This window comes from Tachyglossus aculeatus, chromosome 14 (genome assembly GCF_015852505.1).
Source record: "Tachyglossus aculeatus isolate mTacAcu1 chromosome 14, mTacAcu1.pri, whole genome shotgun sequence".
Taxonomy (NCBI): Eukaryota; Metazoa; Chordata; class Mammalia; order Monotremata; family Tachyglossidae; genus Tachyglossus; species Tachyglossus aculeatus.
Window position 1 is genome coordinate 50,479,448 of NC_052079.1, and position 27,405 is coordinate 50,506,852.

Genomic DNA, 27,405 nt, shown 5'->3' on the forward strand with positions numbered 1-27,405 from the left:
ATTCTGGAACAGAGTTGAGGACTCCCTGGCAAGGGCCAGAGCAGCAGGGACCAATGGCATCTTGAGGGCAAGAGGGTGGGAGAAAAGGGACGGGAGGAACCTCAATTGGTCCGGTATGCCATACCCAAGACCTCCCGTTCCAAAATGACCGAAGCCCCTATGCGGCCGCGGGGGCGTGGAAGGGGAAGCCCCTTGTGAGGAAGTGGCCACGGTTGAGGTAGCCCCCACTCAGACTCGGAGAAGTGTCCGCTCCCCCTTCCTTTCCGCCTCCACCCTTCCTCCCGTCGCTCAGGGCGGATGGGGCAAGGCCAGGTGACCAAACACGGGGCTGTGAAACAAGCCGAACAGCCCGGAGAGCTCCAAACCTCCCCGAAAACCTCCTAGTGAGGCAGAGCCCGGAACTGAGACCTTCTTGACTCCTCCTCTCCTCCTCTTCCTCCCCCCTTTTTGTTTGTGTGTGTTTTCTGTTTTTTTTTTAAATAAAATAATTACACCACCTCCCCCGCCCCAAGCCCCGCCCCAAGCCGAAAGAAAAACCGTTCAAGAAGAGTAAAAACGGTGATTCAGAACTGCCCGCTCCGGTCTCGGAAGAAGCCCTCGGCCGCCTGTGCTTCTCGGAAGGTGACGGTGATGGAGTTGGCGGTGATGTCGGTGACGGTCACCTCGCTGGGGGGAGGCACGGGGATCCAGGGGGCTCCGCCTTCAGGGAGGTCCGCACCTGTCGCGCCCATGCGAGGGAGACACAGAGGAACGAGGGCAACTGTACAGATATCGCCGGGACCCCGGGGGGTGGGAGAGACGGCGGGGGTGCACGGTCTCGGTCACCGGTAAACCCACGGCTCTTTCTCCGCCGTTTAAGGTAGCAGACTCCTGTCTATTTATCCCGCTTTGGTTGGGCACCTGTGCGGGGATCACTGGTGAGGGAGGGTGCCGTACAATCTGACACGGGGGTTCATCCATTGATTCAATTGTATTTACTCAGCCCTTATGCCGTGCAAAGCCCTGTACTAAGCACTTGAGAGGGATTCTCGGCCACTCCACGGGCACAGAGGACACGGGTGAGGTGGCAAACTCTTCAGAATGACTTGGGTCAGAGGTGCCACAGGCAGGGGAGCAATATCCTCAGCAGCCCTGTGCGGTGGGTCCCCTTGACTCGTGACATTAGCTAGGCCCTGACTCAAAGCGCCGAGACGCAGACCCACTCCAGTGCTTACAAGCTAAGAGTGCCGGGAGACGTGGGACGGGGCGCTTATCCCCATTTCACAGATGTGGACACTGAAGCCCAGAAGGGTCAAGTGACCTGCCTGAGGTCACCCAGCCGGCGTGGGGCAGAGCTGGGACGAGGCTCCGGGCCTCCCGGGACCGTGCTCTTTCTACAAGGCCTCGCCTGCCTTCCACACTCTTGTTCCAACGTCACCCTGCAAAGGGTCCAGAGGGAACGGCAATTTTTGACCCTTCTAGACTGTAAGCTCGTTATGGGCAGGGAACGTGCCTACCAACTCTGCTGCAGTGTAATCTCAGTGCAGCGCTCTGCACACAGTAAGCACTCGATAAATACCACTGACTGGATCCGGACCCCACCTCTCTTCATCCTGCATCCCGGGGGTGGGCTGCTGACCTCATCCTCGCTATCAAAACTGGAGACAGATCCTTCAACCTGGAACAAATCCCCAAATCAACTTCCAGTGGGGGAGAAAAGGCTGGACTGGACTGGCTCGCCGGCTCCCGGAGGCGCTTTCCAATCCCATCACCTTCCCTCATCCGAGTGCTTGGACCAGTGCTCCGCGCCCACAGGCACTCGATAAGAGAAGCAGCGTAGCCTGGAGGCTACAGCACAGGCCTGGGAGCCTCAAGGACCTGGGTTCTAATCCCGGCTCCATCACCAGTCTGCTACGTGACCTTGGGCCAGTCACTTCATTGAGTTTCGGTCCTCTCATCTGTAAAATGGTGATTAAGACTGTGAGCCCCACGTGGGATAGGAACTACGTCCAACTCAATTTGCCTGAATCCACCCCAGCAACCGGTCACACAGTAAGCGCTTAAAAGGTACCGCAAATAATATTATAATTAGTCGACTGCCGGGTGGGTTCGGAAGTGTCCCGGCCCACCCTCTCCCCCCGAGGGTGCACCGGCTCGCCCCAGCGGAGTCAGCAGGCAGACTGGGGCTGACGGGCAGAGGTGAGGTTGGGGAGGGGACCCCGAGCCACGGCTCTGCCTCACCTTCCTTGCCGGGGTGCGGCTCGGCGGGCTCCCACTCGCCGGGGCCCTGCAGGGCCTCCCGGGCCGCCGGCTCCTTCAGGAAGAATTCCCGGCGCCGGCTGCGGCTCTCCAGGCTGGGCCCGCGGGGCGGGAACTTCTTGCGGGACAGCCGCAGGTACTTCTGGGACTTGCGCTGCTTTCTCAGCGGGAAGGGCAGGGCCGGCCCCACTCCGCTCTTCTCTGGGGCCAGCTCGGCCGGGCCCGCCTTCCCCGCCCCGCCGCCGCCCCCGCCTCCGCCGCCGCCCCCGCCAAACTGCCGCGACAGGGAGAAGCAGAGCTTCTCCTTCCCCTTGACCTTGTGGGCGCTGCGCAGGTCCATGCTATACAGCCTCTGCAGCGGGGAGAGGAGGGAAGGGGGCAGAAACAATCAGTGGGGGTCAGTGGGCACCGCAGGGTTGCTTCTTGCCAGCCCCCCGACCTCCTCTAGACTGTAAGCTCGTTGTGGGCAGGGAATGTGTCTGTTTATTGTTATACTGTACTCTCCCAAGGGCTCAGTACAGTGCTTTGTGCACAGTGAGTGCTCAATAAATATGACCGAATGAATCAATGCAGAGCTCTACGGTCTCCAAGGGGAAGAGGGAGGGGAGAGTTGGGCCGATCCTGGCTGGGGGCGGGGAGGAGATCGCGACCCCTGTACAATTGGAGAGCCACGGTGGTGACAGGAGGTCTCTGGGGCGAGATCGGGATCAGGAGGAGGGATTGGGAGCTCTCTAGATCTCACGCGGTGCCTAGGGCCATCCGCAGGGGGCTGCAGAAGGTCCTAGAGCTTCTCTACTGCCCATGGGGAGGGCACTGCCAGGGCCAAGGGGCAAACTGTTACCTGCAGCAGGAGGCGCTTGGGCTTGGGACCTCTCTTCCTATACCCGGACGCCCGATCTCGCTCTTCTCTGAGGAACCAAGTAGGTGGGAAGAGAAACAGGAAATGCCAGTTATGACGGAGGGCCAGGCATCCCTCTGGACAGAACCCCTTGGCTAGGCGGGGTGGGCTAGCCTGCTCGCCTTCCCCCTGCCTGGAGGTTCGGAGGCGAGATGGGAACCAGTCAACCCCCGCAACGAGGAGCTGCTGCCCCGAGAGAGGAGGCGTGAGGGGGAGGGTCTGGCTGAGACTGCAGGCCCTCGGCCCAGACGTCTGGGTTTAGATCAGGCTGGGCTCTTGGCTCAGGCCCCGTCTGGAAGAACGAGAGAATTCTTGGAGGGCGAGGGGCACCACAACCCTGTGATGCGCTCGGGGGGGGGGAACCCCGAGAGCAGGGGTCTGTGACACGATGGCTCGTTGGGCCCCTAGACCGGACCACGGAAAGCCAGTGTCCTTGGCCGCCCGGCACCCGGCTACACTGGATAGGCCAGGAAAGATGCTGTAGGCCCGAAGGGCGTGGCCTCCTCGGCATTCTCTGCTCCTGCCCTGGAACTGCTGTCTGAGGCTCAGTCAGGCCCAGATCCCCAAGACAGTCAAATAATGTCCCCTGCCACCAGCGGACACCGGCTGCCTGGCCCGATCGGAAGCAGACGGAGCACCCGACGTCCTCCCCGAGAACGGGAAAGGATGCCGGCCAGGTCGCCGGGAGAGGCTGACCCGTCCCAGGTGTAGACTATGCATGCCCCTTCGGAAACCACGGGGCTGGCTTCGGAGGACGTACTTGGTGGGGTGGCATTCACCGGGAGGCCCAGGATCAAGCTGGCCTGAGCTCTAGCAGTCCCACTCACTGCACTGTACTGTATGTAACCTCACTCTGTGGGAAACAAAGACCAAGGTCCTGCCTGGTCAAGCGCCCAGACCTCCACGCCCCGTAACTCAAACGGTTGCTCTCCGGACCCATCCTCTGACTCTCTCAACAACGCGGAGTTCTGGTTACCCCGGCGAGCTTTCACAGAACTCCGGTCTTAATTCCGGCACAGAGAAGCAGCGTGGTCTAGTGGATAGAGCACGGGCCTACGAGTCAGAAGGACCTGGGTTCTAATCCCAGCTCTGCCACCTGTCCGCTGTATGACCTTGGGCAAGTCACTTCACTTCTCTATGCCTCGGTTCCCTCACCTATAAAATGGGATTAAGAGTACGGGCCCCATGGGGGACAGTGACTGTGACCAACCTGATTACCTTGTATCTACCCCAGTGCTTGGAACAGTGCTTGGCACATAGTAAGCGCTTGACAAGTCCCATGATTATTATTATTATTACTATTCTCTTTCCTTTCTCCAGCACCTTTCTCCATGCTATCTCCCGGGTCTGGAATTCCCTGTGGTGGGGCTCAGCCCCATCCAGGAAGAGCTTGTGGACAAGGGGAGGGGCCCCTAACTCCTCCGCGGAGAGGCTGGGAAGGGAAAGCGGGGGATCCGTAGTGGGCAGGAATGCGCCCGCTTGTTGTTACAGTGTACTCTCCCAAGCGCTTAGTACAGCGCTTTGCACACAGTAAGGGCTCCGTAAATACAAGTGAATGAATGAATGATCCTTTGTAAAAGAAAGCAGAGACAGACGTGATTGGTGTCTGAGCCTTCAGAGAATTTAGGGTGGGAAGGCAGGATCTCCCTGTGAGGACGGCAAGGACTGGGCCGCGGTAAGGGCTGGAGGCGGAGACGACAGACCTGGATGTCTGAACTTCAAAGGGCAGTGTCCTGGGCTCCGGCCTGCCCTCCAGCCTTTGCTGCCTGACTGCTAGGAATAATAGCAATAATAATAATAATAATAATAATAATAATAATAATAATAATAATGGTATTTGTTAAGCGCTATGTGCAAAGCACTGTTCTAAGCGCTGGGGAGATACAAGGTGATCAGGTTGTCCCACATCGGGCTCACAGTTTTAATCTCTATTTTATTATTATTATAAGCACCATGTGCTTAACAAGAAGCAGCAGTGGCTCAGTGGAAAGAGCCCGGGCTTTGGAATCAGAGGTCGTGGGTTCAAATTCTGGCTCCGCCAATTGTCCGCTGTGTGACTTTGGGCAAGTCACTTCACTACTCTGTGCCTCAGTTCCCTCATCTGTAAAATGGGGATTAAAACTGTGAGCCCCCGTGGGACAACCTGATAACCTTATAACCCCCCCCAGCGCTTAGAACAGTGCTTTGCACATAGTAAGCGCTTAATAAATGCCATTATTATTATTATTATGTGCACACACCATGGGAATGAGCCATGGAGCTGCCCAGGTTTTAGATTTAGTCCCCCCCATCCTAGGAAACTCTTCTCTACTTAGACTGCAAGTTCCTGGAGGGCAGGGATCCAGTCTTCCAACTCTACCGTCCTCTCCCAAGCGCTCAATACAGCGCTCTGCACCCAGGAAGAGCTCGCTAAATACCGTCGACTGATTTTCTTGGCTTCGAAGGACCCAGAGAGTCTTAAACTCAGGAGGCCGATTTCTATAACACACAACACCCAAGGCACTGCATCTGGGGGCAGTTTCCGGCCTCACCGTGTCCGTTGTCGCACCGGCCCGGTGACCCCTGAGAGACATAGAGAAGCAGCGTGGCTCAGTGGAAAGAGCACGGGCTTGGGAGTCAGAGGTTATGGGTTCTAATCCCGGCTCTGCCACATGTATGCTGTGTGACCTTGAGCAAGTCACTTAACTTCTCTGAACCTCAGTTACCTCATCTGCAAAATGGGGATTAAGACTGTGAGCCCCACGTGGGACAACCTGCTCAACTTGTATCCCTCCCACCACTTAGAACAGTGCTGTGCACATTATAAGCGCTTAACAAATGCCATCATCATTATTATTATTATTCTTATTATAGAGGGGGTGAGGTGCCTGCAGCCAGGCATTGGGTCAGAGATGGAGCTGGGGCCCTTCTCATTTGCCCACCCTGTCGGAGAGGAAGACAGCCTGTCCTAACCACTCTTGGGGGGGGCGGAGGGGAGCCCGGCAACCCCTGCCCTAATGGTCTCCGCATGGAAAGGGGCTCCTTACTTCTCCTCATAGGCCATGACGAGGCGGGGGTCCAGGATGTGCTCTTCCGGCTCCCACGTGCTGTATCTGGGGAGAGAAACAAGAGGTCACCGCCCAAACTCGACCCCCGTGGCCAGTACTCCTGCCGCTCTGGGCCCAGAAGGACTGACTTCAGAGACATCCATGCCACTCTGGTAGCATCTTTCTCACCTACATATCAGCTGCCAATTTCTCCCTTATTGAAATCAATCTCCTCCAAGAGGCCTTCCCCAACTAAGCCCTGATTTCCTTTTCTCCCGCTCCCTTCTGCATCGCCTTTGTACTTGGTTTTGCACCTTTTATTCACCCCTCCCTCAGCCCTACGGCACTTATAATAATAATAGTAATTATGGTACTTGTTAAGCGCTTCCTTTGGGCCAAGCACTGTTCAAAGCACCAGGGTAGATACAAGGTTGTCCCACGTGGGGCTCATTCTCAATCCCCATTTTACAGATGAGGTAACTGAGGCACAGAGAAGTTAAGTGGCTTACCCAAGATCCACAGCAGACAAGTGGCGGAGCTGAAATTCAAACCCACATCCTCTGACTCCCAAGCCCATTCACTCATTCAGTCGTATTTATTGAGCGCTTACTGCAGACAATTGGCGGAGCTGAAATTCAAACCCACATCCTCTGACTCCCAAGCCCAATCATTAATTCAATCGTATTTATTGAGCGCTTACTGTGTGCAGAGCACTGTACTAAGCGCTTGGGAAGTACAAGTTGGCAACATCTAGACCATGCTCTTGCCACTAAACCACACTTATGTCCATAACCGTAATTTACTTACATAAACATTTATCTCTCACTCTAGTCTGTAAGCTCCTTGTGGACAGGGAACGTACCGACTCTGTCATACTGTACTCTCCCAAGTGCTTAGGACAGTGCCATTGATTGATTCTTTCCTTCCTTCCTCCTCCAGTCTCTAAATTATGTTAGTGTCTAGATTGTAAGCTCAGAGCTTCGATCCTTTGAATCTTCTGGTAAATACAGAGCCACTTGTCTGCCGTGTGACCGTGGGCAAGTCACTTCACCCCCATTTGACAGATGAGGTGAATGAGGCACAGAGAAGTGAGGACTGTGAGCCCCACAGAGGACAGGCATTGTGTCCAACTTGATTTTTTTGTATCCACCCCAGTGCTTAATATAGTGCCTGGCACATTATGGGCACTTACATACCGCTATTATTATTATTATTAATAATAAAGAGAAGGGTGGGGAAAGTAGCTTTAGTACCAGCTGGGAGTATGTGTGTGTTTTAGCATGGGGGGGAAGAGGAGACAGGAGGGGTAGTAAGAGTCAGAGATAATCAAGAGTCTGACTCTGTACTACTCTGAATTATACTCAATGTTCTGCACACAGTAAGCACTTGAATACTATTGATGATGATGATGATATTTTAACAGGCAACGGATGTGGAGATGGGGTGGGAGGGAGGTTAGCTGCTGCACAGCACAGACTGGTTCAGTCTTCCGGTTATATACATATCTATATATAGGTATATATACATGCATAGATATATCTATATTTTTCTTTTTAATGGTACTTAAGCGCTTATTATGCGGTGGGCACTGTATTAGGCGCTGGGATAGATACAGGATAATCAGGATGGACCCAGTCCCTGCCCCACACGGGGGCTCTAAGTTTACGTTGGAGGCAAAAACCAGAAACATGAGAAACCCTAGAAGAGGCCAACAGATGAGATAGAAAACGATAAAGGTTGGGAGAAGAAGAATTGAGAGTCTGTTGTGAAAAGGAATAATGGGAGTGGAGTCAGAAGCAAGCAGTAGCATGGCCTAGTAGAAAGGGCCACTGGACTTGGTTTTACTTACCTGCTGTGGGACCTTGGGCAAGTCACAACTTCCCAGTGTCTCAGTTACCTCATCTACAAAATGGGGATTCAATCGAGGCCTGTTTTCCTTCCCGCTTAGACTGTGAGCTCCTGATGATTTTGTATCTACCTCAAACGTTCGGCACATGGTAAGTGCTTAAAAAATATCACAATTCCTGAGGTGATTCACAGAGACTCTTTTAAATCTAAATGGTTTTTTCCCCGCTAAGGTGCTATTGTCTTTTGCTTGGGTAGAGCAGTCAAGCCCTTTTTTTTAGCGTTACTTTCAACTTCCTGTCCAGCTCTACATCTTCACAGCAGCAGCCCCTCTAGACTGTAAACTCATTGTGGGCAGGGAACGTGTCTACCAACTCTGTTGTATCATCCTCTCCCAATCACTCAGTAGACTGCTCCGCACACAGTAAGCGCTCACTAAATACCACTGATTGAGCTACTGAACATCAACCTCTCGCCAGCTTTAGGAGAATCTGGTTACACTGAGGATGAAAGCAAATTTGAGGCCCAAACTAAGCTGACGACACCCCTTGAAACCACCCGATTTCCTATTTGTTCTAGCACTCGGGGCCTTACTGGGAAGGGGAGACTTGGCCTTTTAGTGTTTTGAAAGAAGACAGAGGATAAGGCGAGTGGGGATGGATGGAGGGGCTGGGGGGTGGTCTGGACCACCATGAAAACCATCTATGCTGGAGACCCTTTAGAACAGGGTGCTACCGATAGTTTATCTTCAGGATGAGAAAAGGTTCAGATGTGGGTCCCAGGGCTTCTCCAACAGGCATCCCAAGGGGAAGGGGAAGGAGAGAAGGTAAGAACCTCAGTGCTTATTTTATGGTGAGCACTTTACAAATACCACAATTATTCTTATTAAAATAGGAGCCCCAAGAAGAGGAGTACAAAATGCTACTAGAGCTCTGGGCCGTACATACCACAATTATTCTTATTAAAATAGGAGCCCCAAGAAGAGGAGTAAAAGATGCTACTAGAGCTCTGGGCCCTAGGAAGGAAAGTGGGGCTTGGAGAGGGGGTGTGGGTATGGGCCTGGAGCCCAGAGTTTCTCGGAGGCTCTAATAATAATGATGATGATGCTTGGTAAGCGCTTACTATGTGCCAGACACTGTACTAAGCGCTGGGGTGGATACACAGTCCCCGTCCCCCAAGCAGCGTGGTTCAGTGGAAAGAGCCCGGGCTTGGGAGTCGGAGGTCATGGGTTCGAATCCCAGCTCTGCCACGTCTGCTGTGTGACCTTGGGCAAGTCACTTAACTTCTCTGAGCCTCAGTTACCTCATCTGTAAAATGGGGATTAAGACTGTGAGCCCCATGGGGGACAACCTGATACCTTGTATCTACCCCAGCGCTTAGAACAGTGTTTTGCACATAGTAAGTGCTTAACAAATGCCATCATCATTATTATTATTATTATTATTATTATTTGGGGCTCACAGGCTTGATCCCCATTTTACATATGAGGTAACTGAGGTTCACAGAAGTGGAGTGACTTGCCCGGGCCACAGAGCAGACAAGTGGTGGAGCCATGACCTTTCTGACCCCCAGGCCTGTGCTCTACTCACTAGGCTATGCTGCTTCTTCTAGGTAGCTTCCTCTTCCCGCCTGCAAGGCAGGGAGGGATGAGGGCAGGCAGGAATGAGTCTTGAATGATGCACCAATCCGTGATGACCAGACCGCCCCTCCATCCTCTGCTTTCTCCCCTCTTCTGCTCCCAAACCAGGTTTGTCTGGGGCTCAGCGCGTGACACCAGATGTAAAGGGAGGTCCCTTTGGCCGGCTCTGTCTTTTATTCTGACCCAGACACACACAGAGCCTTTAAAGCCCTCCATCCCCTCACCCCCTCCTACCTCACCTCACTACTCTACTGCAACAGAGCCCGCACACTTCCCTCCTCTAATGCCAATCTCGTCTATCTTGCCGCCGACCTCTTGCCCACATCCTGCAGCTCCCTCCCTCCTCATATCCTAGACTGAGCCCTTCCTCCTCTCCTCATCCCCATCCCCCCTGCCCTACCTCCTTCCCCTCCCCACAGCACCTGCATGTATGTTTGTACAGATTTATTACTCTATTTTCCTTGTACAGATTTACTATTCTATTTATTTTGTTAATTATGTACATTTGGCTTTAATTCTATTTGTTCTGACGGCTTGACGCCGGTCCACATGTTTTGTTTCGTTGTCTGTCTCCCCCTCCTAGACTGCGAGCCCGCTGTTGAGTAGGGACCGTCTCTATGTGTTGCCAACTTGTACTTCCCAAGCGCTTAGTACAGTTCTCTGCACACAGTAAGGGCTCAATAAATAAGATTGAATGAATGAATGAGTAGCCCACAGACGACAACTCTCCCCCACTTCAAAGCCTTACTGAAGGCACGCCTCCTCCACAAGGCCTTACCTGACTAAGCTCTCTTTTCCTTTCCTTCAGCTCCCTTCTGCGTCACCCTGCCTTGCTCCCTTTATTCATCCCCCTTCCCAGCCCCACAGCACTTATGCCCATATCTATCATTTATTTATTTATATTAATGTCTGTCTCCCCCTCTAGACTGTGAGCTTGCTGTAGGAAGGAAATTTATCTGCTTATTGCTGTACTGTACTCGCCCACGCCCTTAGTACGGTGCTCTGCACGTAGTAAGCGCTCAATAAATACAACTGAATGAATAAATACAGCGCTCTGCACACGGCGCTCAAATATAATTGACTGACTGACTGACAGAGCCATATAGAGTAGGTCTGGAGCTGCTGTGCTTGTTTTTGGGGAAGAGGGGAGGCGAGGAGGGAGCATGCTGGGTGTGTGGTCTACCCTCCATAGCTCCCCTGCTAGGCTGAACTGGGCCAGGCTGGAAACCCTGCCTGCTCTGAGCAGCTGGACTCGCACCGCCAGGATGTATGTACAGAACATATGTAAACGTGCAGAGCTGCGTGTGTGTGTGTGTGTGTGTGTGTGTGTGTGTGTGTACACTCCCCCCCCCACCATCACCCACCCCACTGGGGACAGCATGGAGGACGGAACCGGGGACGGCAAAGGAGGGGAGATGAACAGAGGGGGAAGGGATGGGGTGTGTGTGTGTGTTGGTGGGGAGGGGGAAATCGAGAGGAGAGAGGCTGAGCGAAATCTGGAAAACAGAAGGCCACGTGACCTTGCTTTCCCTTCCCCGCCTCGCTCGCTCAAAGGAAGTTGTAAACAAGCTTGTAGCTGACTGGAAGACACAACCCTTAGCTCTGCTGGCTCCAACTGTCCAGGCCGGGGCGGGGGGAGGGTGGGGGGCAGGAGGCGGGCATTTGGATTAAGTGCACTCTGAGAAGCAGCTGTTGTGGGGGCCAGTGGGCAGTGGCGCGGGGGTGGGAGGGTCTCTTGGGCTGGATTGGGGGCAAGGAGAGATGGAAGGGCAGAAGCAGGGGTGAGAAAAGAGGGAGAGCGGGCTGAAAGCACATACAGCTGGTGGGGAGGGGGGAAGGGGGATGGTCTGTCACCCTGGCACCCCCACAAATCTCAGGGAGCATGCTGACCTGCCTCTCATTCATCCTAAGAGCTCTAACTGCAGCCCATGGGATTCTGATCCCTGAGCTGAGAAGATCTGGGCAGTAAGAACATGTTCCCTGCACACAGACAAGGGAGAGGGAAGGAGAGAGGGAGGGAGGGAAGGGAGATGGGAAAACAGAGGGAGAGAAGGGGCCTGCCAACTCTCCTTTTTCCTGTACTTTATTCTCCTCTCCCCCCTCCTAGACTGCTTGCATCAGATGAAGCTCCCCACAGTGTCATACTGGGGAGCAAAGCACAGCAAGCCCCCTCTCCCCGTGCCCAGGGCGCAGCCCCTCATGCTGGCTGCAGAGATGCAAACCTACCTGCAATGGCTCGGAAAAAGAGGGAAGGCCTGGGTACTAATCCCAGCTCTGCCACTTGCCTGCTGTGAGACCTTGGGCAATTCACTTCACTTCTCTGTGCCTCAGTTCCCTCAATCACCTTGCCCCCTCTAAGTCATTTCACTACTCTCATACTACAACCCAGCCCGCACACTTGGCTCCTCTAATGCTAACCTTATCGCTGTACTCTGATCTTGTCTATCTCGCCGACGACCTCTTGCTCGCATCCTGCCTCTGGCCTGGGACGTCCTCCCTCCTCAAATCCGCCAGGCAATTACTCTCCCCACCTTCTAAGCTACGGGGCTTGTGGAAAGAGCATGGGCTTGGGAGTCAGAGGTTGTGGGTTCTAATCCCAGCTCCGCCACTTACCAGCTGTGTGATTTTGGGCAAGTCACTTCACTTCTCTGTGCCTCAGTTACCTCATCCGTAAAATGAGGATTAAGACCGTGAACCCCACGTGGGACAACCTGATTAGCTTGTACATACCCCAGCGCTTAGAACAGTGCTTGGTACATAGTAAGCACTTAAAATGTAACTATTATTATTATTCTAAGCCTTATTGAAAGCACATCTCCTCCAAGAGGTCTTCCCTGACTAAGCCCTCCTTTCCTCTTCTCCAACTCGCCTCTGCATCACCCTGACTTGCTCCCTGTATTCAACCCCCTCCCAGCTCCACAGCACTTTTATAGATAGCTGTTATTTATTTATATTTATTTTAATGTCTGTCTCTCCCTCTAGATTGTAAACTCATCGTAGGCAGGGAATGTGTCTGTTTATTGTTTTACTGTACTCTCCCAAGCACTTAGTACAGTGCTCTGCACACGGTAACGCTTAATACAACCGAACGAATGAAGTGCAAAATGGGGATTCGATGCCTGTTCTCCCTCCTTAGTCTGTTAGTCCCACGCGGGTCAGAGACTTTGTCTTAATTAACTTGTACCTATCCTAGTGCTAAGAACCGTGTTTGACCCAATAATATGCACTTATAAGTACCATAAATTTATTTTTTTAAAAAATACCTGTTCTCCCTCCTAGACTGTAAGCCTCAGTCCTTACCTGACTAAGGGACTGTGGTCAGGGACCATGTCCAACATAAGTAACGCACCCTAGCACTTAGAACAGTATTTTACCCATAGTAAGCGCTTAATACCATAAAAGAGTTTGCAAATCCCTGTTCTCCCTCTGTCTTAGACCGTGAGCCCCATGTGGATCAAGGACTGTGTCCAACCTAATTAACTTGTACCTACCTCAGTGCTTAGAACAGCATTTCATTCATTCAATCGGATTTATTGAGTGCTTACTGTGTGCAGAGCACTGTACTAAGCGCTTGGGAAGTACAAGTTGGCAACATATAGAGACGGTCCCTACCCAACAGCGGGCTCACAGTTTAGAAGGGGGAGACAGACAACAAAACAGAACATATTAACAAAGTAAAATAAATAGAATAGTAAATATGTACAAGTAAAATAGAGTAATAAATATCTGCAAAAATATATACATATATACAGGTGTGGTGGGGAGGGGAAGGAGGAGGATTTGACACACAGTAAGTGCTTAATACTTTAAAAAAAAATTAAAGTCCCTGTTGACCTTCCTACTTAGCGCTTGGCACTTAGTAAGCACTTTATAAATACCATGATTATTATTATTACTTAGATTATGAGCCCATATGGATAGGGACTGTATTGCAGTCTAAATTCTATTTACCCCTGTGCTTAGCACAGTGCTCAGCACATAGTAAGAGCTCACCAAATGCCAGAAAAAAAATTATCTATATCCACCCCAGTGCCTGACACATGGTAAGCACCTAACAAATAGCACGATAATTATTATTACCCCTAAGAAATCTTTGTTCAGCCTCTCCTGGCTGGCCTTCTTCTCCCACCCTCTTAGCAGGCAGAAGACGGCAGAGGAAATCCAAGCGAGGACCGTTCCCACAGAAAGAGAAATGTGGTGGGAGGTAGTCCGAGGGACGGTGGGCTTCCTGCTGGAGACCAGCCCCCATGCCCTTCTGCAGTCGGCCTGAGGTGCCCGCCCAACCCCTGAAAAGCCCGTAAGCCCCATGTGAGACAACCTCATTAAACTGTATCCACCGCAGGGTTTAGAACAGTGTTTGATACATAGAAAACGCTTCACAGATACCATAATAGTAATAGCAGGGGGCAGGAGAAGGGTGGCATTCCTATGTACCTGCACCTGGGAACAGAGAACTGAAGCGGGACGCTAAATGGAGTTGGCGGGGGCAGCCCGAGGGCAGACTTCTCACCTCAAAGGAGCCTTAATAGAGTTTGGAACACATGCTCCTTATCTAAGGGTTGCTCTTTCACTACCAGGGCTCCAGTCCCCTCCAAGGCAGTTCCTGGTGGAAGAATCACCAGCCAGAAGCTGGGCACTCTGGGTTCCTCTGCCGTACCCCGAAGGGCCTACAGAGATGATGATAATAATGATATAATAGTATCCATCAAGCAGTTATGTGCCAAGCACTGTTCTAAGCACTGCAGTACATACAAACTAATCAGGATGGACACAAACCCCGTCCCACATGGGGCTCATGGGTTAAGTAGGAGGGAGTGGGATTTAATCCCCATTTAACAGATGGGGCAACAGGCAGGGAAGTGAAAAATATAATAATAATAATTGTGGTATTTGTTAAGGGCTTACTGTGTGCCAGGCACTGTACTAAGCACTGGGGTGGATACAAGCAAATCAGGTTGGACACAGTCCCTGTCCCAAAAGGGGCTCACACTCTTAACCACCGTTTTACAGATGAGGGAACTGAGGCCCAGAGATGCGAAGTGACTACCCCAGGGTCACAGAACAGACAAGTGGCAGAGCCGGAATTAGAATCAGGTCCTCTTACTCCCAGGCCCGTGCTCTTTCCACTAGGCCACGCTGGAGGATGAGCTTGGGGGAAAAAAATGCAAGGAGGTTGGTCCTCCACCGCTCTGCACTAAGAGGGAGGGAAGACTGGGGAATCTGACCAACTGGGGAAGCGGAATCGGCCGAGTATCACATCACACTCAGCTCGGGCCAATGGGGAGCACCAGCCTCTGCTGGTTCCGCCCCTGTGTTGTGCGGCTGTCAGAGCAGAGACCTGTGGGACTAGGTTCCTGGTCCCCACAGAAAGCTGAGGGAGGAGGAGACTGAACTTAGATCTGGGGGGGGGCAGGGATGGGGCCTACAATCTGGTGATGCCAATAAGGGTTATCCAACCCCTTCCTCCTCCTCACCTTCAAGGGAGCCTGCACTGAGAGTAGCCATGCCATGAGCTCACCGGTCTAGGAGTGCGGGAACCAGAAATTCCTCACAGCACTTTGGTACCTATCCATAATTTACTCATAGTCACGTCTGTCTCTCCCTCTGGACTGTAAATTCCTTGGAGGCAGAGAACGTTTCTACCAACTCTGTTGCACCGTACCCTCCCAAGTTGCTAGTACAGTGATCTGCACACGGTAAGCGCTCAATAAATACCATTGGTGGATTCACCCTTAATCACAGGCAGACAATTATTTCAGTTCCCCTCAGGGTGCAGAAGACTGGGGCAAGCCCTGTCCTCTTAAGACAGTCCCTCCCCAACCTCCACTCCCCTCCTCCTCCAACCCCACTGTCCCAAATCCAGCAGCAGAATGGATCGTCACAGTAGCTGGGGGAATTGTTGTTTGTAGCTCTCAGGGCTGGACCGGGGTCCGGCTCCTTGGGGTCTCCGGCAATGACCCCGAGGGGCTGCCAATGTACTGCAGTTGGCTAGGAAAGATCTGAGAGGCTTATGTCAAACATGGAGATGTAGACAGGTGGCCACAGTGCACCTGTAACCGTGGGAAGCACGAATGGCCACAAGCAACGAGTGCCCAAAGATCCAATCGGTCCAACTTAAGGAACTACTCGGCTTGCAATAGGACCCCCATTTTAGTGGCGGGTGGGAGGATGGGTCTATACAGAAAGCCAGGCAAGTGATGCAACATGATGAAGGGGCCACTCTCCGAACTTCTCCAAGTTTGACAAATGAGGTGAAGCCAACTGATGGGACGGATATGGTTGGGGAGTGGGAGGAAGGTGAAAGACGGGGTGGGAATGGGGGCCGGGCTTGGGAAATTGTCCGGGTTTTGCTTCAAGAAAAAACACAAAATGGGTCTTACTTTGGGGGCCATCCTTTCCACTTGACCAGGTATTCCACTTTCCCCTAGGAAGGAAGAGAGAGAAAGAGAGAGAGAGAGAGAGAGAGAGAGAGAGAGAGAAAGAGAGAAAGAAAGAAGAGAGCACCAAGAGATAAGTCCTATGTTAGAGTGAAACCAAACCAAGACCCACCCACAGCACCTCACCAATGGGCATAAGGGGACTTCGTTTTTCATGCCACTTTAGCAACCCTCAGGGTGGAAAGATCATTTCACACACATACACCACACACACAGTCTTCCTCCCACTTGAAGTACAGCCATAACCCTGCAGTAACCTTCAACTCAGCCCATTCACCAACAAGATGCCCACAAGGATTCCCTTTACTAAAGACCCAAGGACCCTATCACTCTTCATCATCGATGGCATTTATTGAGCACTTACTATGTGCAGAGCACTGTACTAAGCGCCTGGGAGAGTACAATCAACAAAAGAGTTGGTAGACACATTCCCTGTCCAAAATGAGTTCACAGTCTAGAGGGCCCAAGTTGTGAAGAAATGAGGCAGAGGATGACCAGGCAGCCCTTCAAAAATCAAGTCAGAAGTGGGAGGCAACAGAGCCGAAACCAGGCGTTCAGCACTTTCAAAGTTATTTATCCATCAGCAAGAAAGGGAAAAGTTGAAGGGCTCGATGATGAGATGGAGCAGCAGGCCTAGAGAGGAGTTTCCCCCATCCTCATTCTCAAGCGGATCCTGTCCTCCTCTGATTACATCTGTGCCTGTGGCCGTGGCTGACACGAGGCTTGGAGGTGGCCGGAGGTCTGAGGTCTGGAACCAAACAGCCACCGTTCATTGTAAGCTCGTTGTGGGCAGGGAATGTGTGTTTATTGTTATATTGTACTCTCCCCTGTGTTTAGTACAGTGCTTTGCACACAGTTAAGTGCTCAATAAATAGTATTGAATTCATTCATTCATTCAATCGTATTTATTGAGTGCTTACTGTGTGCAGAGCACTGTACTAAGTGCTTGGGAAGTACAAGTTGGCAACAAGTGAACATTGAATGAATGAATGCCAAGCAAGTGGCTTACCACTTGTGGGCCTCAGTGTTCACCGTTTTCTAAAGAGAACTACTTGCCTCCTCCTTTGCACCCAAAAACAACAACAAAATAATAATTTGTTAAGCACTTACTATGTGCCAAGCACTGTATTAAGTGTTGGGGTACATACGAGCTAATCAGGTTGGACACAGTCCCTGTCCCACAGAGGGCTCAGTTTAAACCCCCATTTTACAGAGGAGGAAAGGGAGGCCCAGAGGAGGCAAGCGACTTGCCCAAGGTCACACAGCAGAGAAGTGGCAGAGCCAGAATTAGAACCCAGGTCCTTCTGATTCCCATGCCTGTGTTCTATCCATGAGATCATGCTGCTATCCCTACTGGATGACGTGAGGGTGAAGAGTAGTCTACACATCCCAGGTAGGAGTCAATTCAAGCACATCAACAATCCAAGGAAAACGTACCATTTTATTTCATCCTCCTGCATGAGCCACAAGTGAGAAGGGGAGGAAGAAGTGGTGTTGAGCAACTCTTCTCTTAGGAGTTAAGGGGTAGGGGAGGGCAAACGTAAACTTTGGCCAAATAGTCTCAGAATGTAACTTTCCTGTCAAAGGACCTCGTGGGTTAGTGTTCTACCCACTATCCTACCTGGCCCCCAGCTCTCCCCACCTGCAAACTCGATGTGGAAAGGGAATGTGTCTGTTTACTGTTGTATCGTACTCTCCCAAGCACTTAGTACAGTGCTCTGCAAACAGTAAGGACCCAATAAATACAACTGAGTGACTGCATTCTGACAGACAGAATGCTTCCACTCCACTCCCAAGAAAACTGACATTTCCTCTGGGCTCCACACACCTCGTGGATACATAAATTTACACATTACAGGCCTGTTCTGGGCCACTGGGAGCAGAGGTCGAAGGTTAGACAAGCCAAGATGTTTCCCGGTTATAGATTTCCCACGCACTGCATTCTGAATGGAACTAAAAGCAGATGCCTCCATATATTTAGGAGGAGGAAATGGAGCTTGACGGGTGGCGGGAAAGCAGAGTTATCCCAACTGATAATCCTAAGAGAACATGAACCAGGCCCCTGGGGCCTGGTGAGATGGCTGGCTTACTCGGGAAGCATGTAGTCACTTAGCATTGAGAGGGGTTTGAGGAATTGGTTAGGGGGAGGAAAATGAAAAAGAAGGGATGATTATACTCTTCAGGTTCCAGCACCAACTTAAAATTCACTTTCCTGGGGGCACCATTCACCTGCAGATCTCAAAGCACTTGACACCACAGGTGTCTAGTTCCAGAGAAGTCCCAGAGAAGCAGCATGGCCTGGCGGATAAACCCTGGAAGTCAGAAGGTCCTGGGTTCTAATTCCGGCTCTGCCACTTGTCTGCCGAGTGACCTCGGCCAAGTCGCTTCCCTTCTCTGTGCCTCAGTTCCCTCATCTGGAAAATGGGGATTACGATTGTGAGCCCCACGTGGGACAACCTGATGACCTTGTATCTACCCCAGTGCTTAGAACGGTGCTTGGCACATAGTAAGCGCTTAACGCCTTCATTATCGTTATTATTATTATTACTCTCTGAGCCTCAGTTGCCACATCTGTAAAACAGGGACTATGCCTGAGAGCCCCATGCAGAACAGGGACTGTGTCCAACCCAAAGTGCTTGCATTCGTCCCAGCGCTTAGTACAGTGCCTTGCATGGAATAAGCACTTAAGACCATAATAATAATAATAATGATGATGATTCTCTCTCGGGTTCTAATCCCAGCTCCACCACTTGTCAGCTGTGTAACCTTGGGCAAGTCACTTCACTTCTCTGTGCATCAGATACCTCATCTGTAAAACAGGGATGAAGACTGTGAGCCCCACATGGGACAACCTGATTACCTTATATCTACCCCAGCGCTCTGTACAGTGCTTGGCACATAGTAAGCGCTTAACAAATAGCATCATTATTAATATTCTACAAGGTGAGAAACTGAGGCACCGAGAGAGGAGGCGACTCCCTCAAGGTCACGATGTGGTTGAGTCCCTAAGGCAAGGTGCTGGGGTTGTGATTCCAACCTTTGGTCCAGGAGATACCCCTGCCCCTCGGCATTCCCTGCCACAGGGGACCCCGACCAAGAGGGGACCTCTGACATGAGGGGTCCCCGACCAAGATGGATTCCACACATGAGGGGTCCCCAGACATGAGGGGGCCCCGACATGAGGGGACCCTGACCAAGAGGGGCCCCCTGACATGAAGGGACCCTGACCAAGAGGGGCCCCCCAACATGAAGGGACCCTGACCAAGAGGGGCCCCCCAACATGAAGGGACCCTAAGAGGGCACCCAGACATGAGGGGACCCTGACCATGAAAGGCCCCCGACACGAGGGGACCCTGACATGAGGGGTCCCAGACATGGGGGGCCCCGACATGAGGGGACCCTGACCAAGAGGGGACCCAGACATGAGGGGACCCTGACATGAAAGGGCCCTGACCAAGAGGGGACCCCGACATGAAGGGGCCCTGATTAATAGGTGACCCAGACACGAGAGGACACCGACATGAGGGGACCCTGACATGAAGGGACCCTGACTAATAGGGGACTCTGACCAAGAGGGGACCCTGACCAAGAGGGGACCCGTGACATGAAGGGATGCTAACAGGGGAACCAGACATGAGGGGACACTGACATGATGGGACCCTGACCAAGAGGGGACCCTGACATGAGGGGGCCCCGACATGAGGGGTCCCAGACATGAGGGGTCCCAGACATGAGGGGTCCCAGACATGAGGAGACCCTGACCAAGAGGGGACCCCGACTTGAAGGGACCCCGCCCAAGAGGGGACCCCATGAGGGGACCCTGACCAAGAGGGGACCCCGACATGAGGGGACCCTGACTAATAGGAGACACTGCCATGAGGGGACCCCGATATGAGGGGACCCCGACCAAGAGGGGACCCCGACCAAGAGGGGACCCCGACATTAAGGGACCCAGACATGAGGGGTACCCGACTTGAGGGGACCCCGACCAAGAGGGGACCCTAACAGGGGAACCAGACATGAGGGGACCCTGACATGAGGGGATCCCGACCAAGAGGGGACCCTGACCAAGAAGGGACGGTAATAGGGGAACCAGACATGAGGGGACCCGGACCAAGAGGAGACCCCGACCAAGAGGGGACCCTGACCAAGAGGGGACCCCGACATTAAGGGGCCCAGACATGAGGGGTCCCCGACTTGAGAGGACCCCGACATGAAGGGACCCCGACATGAAGGGACCCCGCCCAAGAGGGGACCCCATGAAGGGACCCCGACATGAGGGGACCCTGACCAAAAGGGGGCCCTGACCAAGAGGGGACCCTGACCAAGAGGGGACGCTAATAGGGGAACCAGACATGAGGGGACCCAGACATGAGGGGACCCTGACCAAGAGGGGACCCTGACCAAGAGGGGACCCCGACTTGAGGGGACCCTGACCAAGAGGGGACGCTAATAGAGGAACCAGACATGAGGGGACCCTGACATGAGGGGACCCTGATCAAGAGGGGCCCCCTGACATTAAGGGACCCAGACATGAGAGGTCCCAGGCATGAGGGGACCCCGACCAAGAGGTGACCCCATGAAAGGACCCTGACCAAGAGGGGACCCCGACATGAGGGGACCCTGACCAAGAGGGGCCCCCTGACATTAAGGGACCCAGACATGAGAGGTCCCAGGCATGAGGGGACCCCGACCAAGAGGTGACCCCATGAAAGGACCCCGACATGAGGGGACCCCGACATGAAGGGCCCCCATGAGGGGTCCGCAAGAGGGGCCCCGACCAGAGGAGACCCCGTTTTTCCTCCTCGCCCCTGGGGAGGGAGGGGGCTGTTTTCCTCCGGCGAGTCCCCCGAGGGGGTGGGCGGGGATGCAGGGCGGGTGATGTGAGGGAGGAGGGCCTGAGGAGGGCCTGAGGGCCTTCCTTCGGGGTCCCCCCCCCCGCCGGGGTCCCACCTCCCCTTCCGACGGGGGCTACCTTCCTCACGCGCTTCTTCCGGATGCTCTCCACGGCGAACACCTGCTCCCCGATGGCGGACAGCTCCATGAGGGCGGCGGCGAGAAAGGGCGAGAGGGCGGCTGAGGCGGCGGCGGCTGAGGCGGCGGCTGAGGCGCCGGGGCCCGGGCGGGGCGCGCCCCCGCGTCCGCACGCGCGTGCACGCGGCGAGCCGGGCACACGCCCCCCTCCCGCGCGGCCCGCGCGCTCCCTCACGCCGCCGACGTCCCCTTTTAGAACCTGCGCAACGTTTTCCCGGGCGCGCGCGCGCGTGCGCGTGCGCGCGACGACGCGGAAAGGCGGGGCTGCGCGGGGGGGGGGGGGCCGACGTGAGGGAAGCGACCGCGCGCGCCCCCCCTCCGCCAGAATCGCCTCTCTGCGCATGCGTCCGCTCCAACTGCCGGCGGAGCCACGCCCCCTCCTACGTGAAGCCCCGCCCCTTTCGGAGCGCGAGATAAGTCCCGCGCTTGCCGGAGCGGACCTATTTGGCGCGGGCTGGCCCTGCGCTAGATTTTCTGATGTGGAGGCTTGGGGCCTGCGACGGGAAATGGGGGACCCGGGGCGGGTGAGGGGTGAAATAGGTTGTGAGGGGAAGAATGTTTTCCTTCCCAGGGGTTGAGGAGGAAAACAGCGTTCAATAAATAAAATCGAATGAATGAATGAATGAATGAATGAATGAATGAATGAACGAACCGGCTCAAACCGGTCCAACCTGTCAGCCTTCGACTATGACATCATGACAGCCCCTGCTGCAGTCCTGTGGAAAAAAGCAACAGGAATGGAGTGGCTTGCTCTTTTTCAGTTTGCGCCCCCAAAGACCCTAACAATAACAATAATAATGTTCCCGACACACTCTATTTATATTTATTTGTATTTGTACATATCTATCCTATTTATTTTACTTTGTTAGTATGTTTGGTTTTGTTCTCTGTCTCCCCCTTTTAGACTGTGAGCCCACTGTTGGGTAGGGACTGTCTCTATATGTTGCCAATTTGTACTTCCCAAGCGCTTAGTACAGTGCTCTGCACATAGTAAGCGCTCAATAAATACGATTGATGATGATGATAATAATGAAGGCAGTTAATAATAATGATGGCATTTATCAAATAATAATAATGGCATTTATTAAGCGCTTACTATGTGCAAAGCACTGTTCTAAGCGCTGGGGATAATAATAATGGCGGGCTTGGGAGTAAGAGATCATGGTTTCAAATCCCAGCTCTGCCACATGCCAGCTGTGTGACTTTGGGCACGTCACTTAACTTCTCTGGGCCTCAGTTTCCTCATCTGTAAAATGAGGATTAAGACTGTGAGCCCCATGTGGGACAACCTGATCACCTTGTATCCTCCCCAGTGCTTAGAACGGTGCTTTGCACATAGTAAGTGCTTAACAAATGCCATTATTATTATTATTATTATTGTTAAGCACTTACTATGTGCAAAGCACCGTTCTAAGCGCTGGGGAGGTTACAAGGAGATCAGGTTGTCCCACGGGGGGCTCACAGTCTTAATCTCACAGTCTTAGAGAAGCAGCGTGGCTCAGTGGAAAGAGCACGGACTTTGGAGTCAGAGGTCATGGGTTCAAATCCCAGCTCCGCCATATGCCAGCTGTGTGACTTTGGGCAAGTCACTTAACTTCTCTGGGCCTCAGTTTCCTCATCTGTAAAATGGGGATTAAGACTGTGAGCCCCACGTGGGACAACCTGATCACCTTGTATCCTCCCCAGTGCTTAGAACGGTGCTTTGCACATAGTAAGTGCTTAACAAATGCCATCATTATTATTATTATTATTATTATTAAGTGCTTACTAAGTGCAGAGCACTGTTCTAAGCACTGGGGAGGTTACAAGGAGATCAGATTGTCCCATGGGGGGCTCACAGTATTAGAGAAGCAGCGTGGCTCAGTGGAAAGAGCATGGAGCATGGACTTTGGAGTCAGAGGTCATGGGTTCAAATTCTGGCTCCACCACTTAGCTGTGTGACTTTGGGCAAGTCACTTCACTTCTCTGGGCCTCAGTTACCTCATCTGTAAAACAGGGATGAAGACTGTGAGCCCCACGTGGGACAACCTGATTACCTTGTATCCCCCCAGCACTTAGAACAGTGCTTTGCATATAGTAAGCGCTTAATAAATGCCATTATTATTATTATTATCCCCATTTTACAGATGAGGGGACTGAGGCCCAGAGAAATGAAGTGACTTGCCCAAAGTCACACAGCTGACAGTTGGCAGAGCCGGGATTAGAACCTCTAATGACCTCTGACTCCAAAGCCCGTGCTCTTTCCACTGAGCCACAGTGCTTCTCTATTAAGCGCTTACTATGTGCAAAGCACTGGTCTAAGGGCTGGGGAGGTTACATTCATTCAATCAATCAATCAATCGTATTTATTGAGCATTTACTGTGTGCAGAGCACTGTACTAAGCGCTTGGGAAGTACAAGTTGGCAACATATAGAGACAGTCCCTACCCAACAGTGGGCTCATAGTCTAAAAGGGGGAGACAGAGAACAAAACATATTAACAAAATAAAATAAATAAATAGAGTAATAAATCCATACAAACATATATACATATATACAGGTGCTGTGGGGAGGGGAAGGAGGTAGGCCGGGGGGGATGGGGGGGAGGAGGAGAGGAAGGAGGGGGCTGAGTGTGGGAAGGCCTCCTGGAGGAGGTGAGCTCTCAGTAGGGCCTTGAAGGGAGGAAGAGAGCTAGCTTGGCGGGTGGGCAGAGGGATTGGGGGCATTCCGGGCCCGGGGGAGGACGTGGGCCGGGGGCCGACTGCGGGACAGGCGAGAACAAGGCACGACTCTTCATTCATTCACTCATTCATTCATTCATGCATTTATTCATTCATGCATTTATTCATTCATTCATTCAATCGTATTTAATTAATTAATTAATGATTAATAATGGTATTTGTTAAGTGCTTACTATGTGCAAAGCACTGTTCTAGCGCTGGAGCACTGTTCTAAGTGCTGGGCACTGTATTTATTGAGTGCTTACTGTGTGCAGAGCACTGTACTAAGCGCTTGGGAAGTCCAAGTTGGCAACATGTAGAGACGGTCCCTACCCAACAACAGGCTCACAGTCTAGAAGGGGGAGACAGAGAACAAAACAAAACATATTAACAAAATAAAATAAGTAGAATAAATATGTACAAGTTAAATAAATAAATAAATAGAGTAATAAATACGTACAAACATATGAACATATATAATGTGATCAGGTTGTCCCCCGGAGGGGTCACAGTCTTAATCCCCATTTTACAGATGAGGTAATTGACGCACAGAGAATAATAATAATAATAATAATGACATTTGTTCAACACTTACTATGCCAAGCACTGTTCTAAGCGTTGGGGTAGATACAAGGTAATCAGGTTGCCCCACATGGGGCTCACAGTCTTCATCCCCATTTTACAGATGAGGTAACTGCAGCACAGAGAATAATAATAATTATGGTCTTTGTTAAGCACTTACTATGTGCCAAGCACCGTTCTAAGCGCTGGGGTGGATACAAGGTCATCAGGTTGTCCCACATGGGGCTCACAGTCTTAATCCCCATTTTACAGATGAGGTAACTGAGGTACAGAGCAGTGAAGTGACTTGCCCAAAGTCACACAGCTGACAGTTGGTGGAGCCGGGATTTGAACCCATGACCTCTGACTCCAGACTCTATGGGTTCAGAGGTCATGGGTTCTAACGTCGGCTCCGCCACTTGTCTGCTGTGTGACCTTGGGCAAGTCGCTTAATTTCTCTGTGCCTCAGTTCTCTCATCTGTAAATGGGGGATTAAGACTCTGAGCCCCATGTGGGACAACCTGATCACCTTGTATAGTAATAATAATAACGATGATGGTATTTGTTAAGCGCTTACTATGTGCCAAGCTCTGCTCTAAGCACTGGGGTAGATACAAGGTCATCAGGTTGTCCCACGTGGGGCTCACAGTCTTTATCCCCATTTTACAGATGAGGTAACTGAGACACAGAGAAGTAAAGTGACTTGCCCAAAGTCACACAGCTGATAAGTGGCAGAGCCGGGATTAGAACCCAGGACCTCCAACTCCCAAGCCCATGTTTTTGCAGCTAAACCACGCTGCTTCTCTATCTACCCCATGTGGGACGGCCTGATTACTGTGTATCTACCCCAGCGTTTAGAACAGTGCTTGGCACATAGCACTTAACAAATACCATCATTATTGCTATTACTTGGGAGAGTTGGTAGGCACATTCCTTGCCCACAATGAGTTTACAGTCAATCAATCAATCAATCAATCAATCAGTCATATTTATTGAGCGCTTACTGTGTGCAGAGCACTGTACTAAGCGCTTGGGAAGTACAAGTTGGCAACATTTAGAGACAGTCCCTACCCAACAGTGGGCTCACAGTCTAGAGGATGAGGATGAGTTTACAGTCTAGTTTACAGTTCCCACTCACAACTCACAACCTAATTGGTAGGGAGAGCCGGTATCATTTTCATTTTATAGGTGAGGAAGTGGAGGCACAGAGAGGTTGAGTGACTTATCTTGGGCCACAGAGCAGGCAGGTGACAGACCTGGGACTAGAACGTCCCCCCGCCCAACACTTATGTATATTTGTACATATTTATAATTCTATTCATTTATACTTTTAGACTGTGAGCCCATTGTTGGGTAGGGACTGTCTCTATATGTTGCCAACTTGTACTTTCCAAGTACAGTGCTCTGCACACAGTAAGCGCTCAATAAATATGATTGATTGATTGATTGATTGATATTAATGACATGTATATATCTATAATTCTATTTATTTATATTGATGCTACTGATGCCTGTTTTTACTTGTTTTGATGCCTGTCTTCCCCCTTCTAGACTGTGAGTCTATTGTGGGCAGGAATTGTCTCTGTTGCTGAATTATACTTTCCAAGTGCTTAGTACAGTGCTCTGTACACAGTAAGCGCTCAATAAATACGATTGAATGAATAAATGAATGAACCTGGGCTTCCTGGCTCCCAGCCCCGTGATCTTTCCCCTAGGCCACCTTTCCTCCTGCCGTAATTGTAAATAAACCAGAATACAATAAATAAGCCAAGGAGCACTAATGAGTGCTAATGAGTACTTTCAGGGGAGAGCAAAGGTGCTGGCTTTCTGATTCCATTTTCTACTTCTTCATCTCTCCTTACCCAAGTTGCCCAGGTAACTGAATTTTGTATGTATTTATTACTCTATTTATTTATTTATTTATTTTTACATATTTATTCTATTTTATTTTGTTAATATGTTTTGTTTTGCTGTCTGCCTCCCCCTTCTAGGCTGTGAGCCCGCTGTTGGGTGGGACCATCTCTATATGTTGCCAACCTGTACTTCCCAAGCGCTTAGTACAGTGCTCCGCACACAGTAAGCGCTCAGTAAATACGATTGAATGAATCAATGAATTTTAAAATGGCATTTAGCACCAGGTTGCCAATGAAGATCTTCGATTATTTGCAGGCTCTCTCTGGTATAGGCTGGTACATTACTTCAGTCCGCTTCAGATTTTTCATCTGTTCATCTGCCTCAATCCAATAGTTAACTCTAGTTTGCGTGTCCATTTGACTGCATGCCCTTAGGGTGCCCACTGTTGGGTAGGTCTCTGTTGCCAACTTGTACTTCCCAAGCGCTTAGTACAGTGCTCTGCACACAGTAAGCGCTCAATAAATACGACTGAATGAATTTAGCAGCTCTTGAAAGACTAATCAATCAACCAGTTATATTTACTGATCACTATCTCTAGGACGTTGAATGATGCCCATAAACTAATAATACTAATAGCATTTGTTAAGCGTTTACTAGGTGCCAGGCACTGTACTGAGAGGTGGGGTGGATAGAGAAGCAACATGGCTTAGTGGAAGGAGCACGAGCTTGGGAGTCAGAGGTCATGAGTTCATATCCCGGTCAACGAGCTCACAGTCTAGAGGGGGAGACAGACACCAATGTAAATGAATAAATTACAGATATGTATATAAGTGCTGTGGGGCTGGGAGGGAGTGGGATAAATAAAGGAAGCAAGCCTTCCCTTCTCATTTTTCCTCCCTCTATTCATTTCCCTCTTCCTCCCTTTCTTCCTTTTCCTCCCTCTTCCTTTCTCTCTCCTCTCCTCCCTTTTTCTCTCCCTTTCTCCTCTCTCTCTTCTCCTTCTCTCACTCTTTTCTCTCTTCCTCTTCCTCTCACTCTTCTCTTTCTCTCTTTATATCTCTCCCTTCCTCTCCCTCTCTCTCCTTTCCTTACCCTCTCCCCTTTACTCTCCCTCTCTTCCTCCCTCTCTCCCTCTCTTTTTTAATGGTATTTATTAAGTGTTTACTATGTGCCA

At 51.4% G+C, this 27,405-nt stretch overlaps 1 protein-coding gene across 1 annotated transcript; it reads right to left on the reverse strand.

Moving 5' to 3' along the window:
* Positions 1 to 518: 518 nt before the first annotated feature.
* Positions 519 to 21,184, reverse strand: CBX7 (chromobox 7). The gene is made up of 6 exons (XM_038756622.1): positions 21,059 to 21,184; positions 16,027 to 16,070; positions 6,163 to 6,228; positions 3,080 to 3,146; positions 2,221 to 2,590; positions 519 to 718 (listed from the first exon to the last, which is right to left on the reverse strand). Exons 1-6 carry the CDS (start codon positions 21,125 to 21,127, stop codon positions 564 to 566), a joined length of 771 nt encoding a protein of 256 aa, XP_038612550.1. The 5' UTR covers positions 21,128 to 21,184; the 3' UTR covers positions 519 to 563.
* Positions 21,185 to 27,405: the final 6,221 nt, after the last annotated feature.

What these genes read in the sequence shown, in the direction of transcription:
- CBX7 (XM_038756622.1), bottom strand. Translation starts at nt 21,127, where the DNA reads ATGGAGCTGTCCGCCATCGGGGAGCAGGTGTTCGCCGTGGAGAGCATC. An exon ending in GGAAGAAGCGCGTGAGGAAG is followed by an intron (nt 16,071 to 21,058) that starts GTAGCCCCCGTC and finishes CTTCCTTCCTAG; the next exon opens with GGGAAAGTGGAATACCTGGT. An exon ending in TGGAAAGGATGGCCCCCAAA is followed by an intron (nt 6,229 to 16,026) that starts GTAAGACCCATT and finishes TTCTCTCCCCAG; the next exon opens with ATACAGCACGTGGGAGCCGG.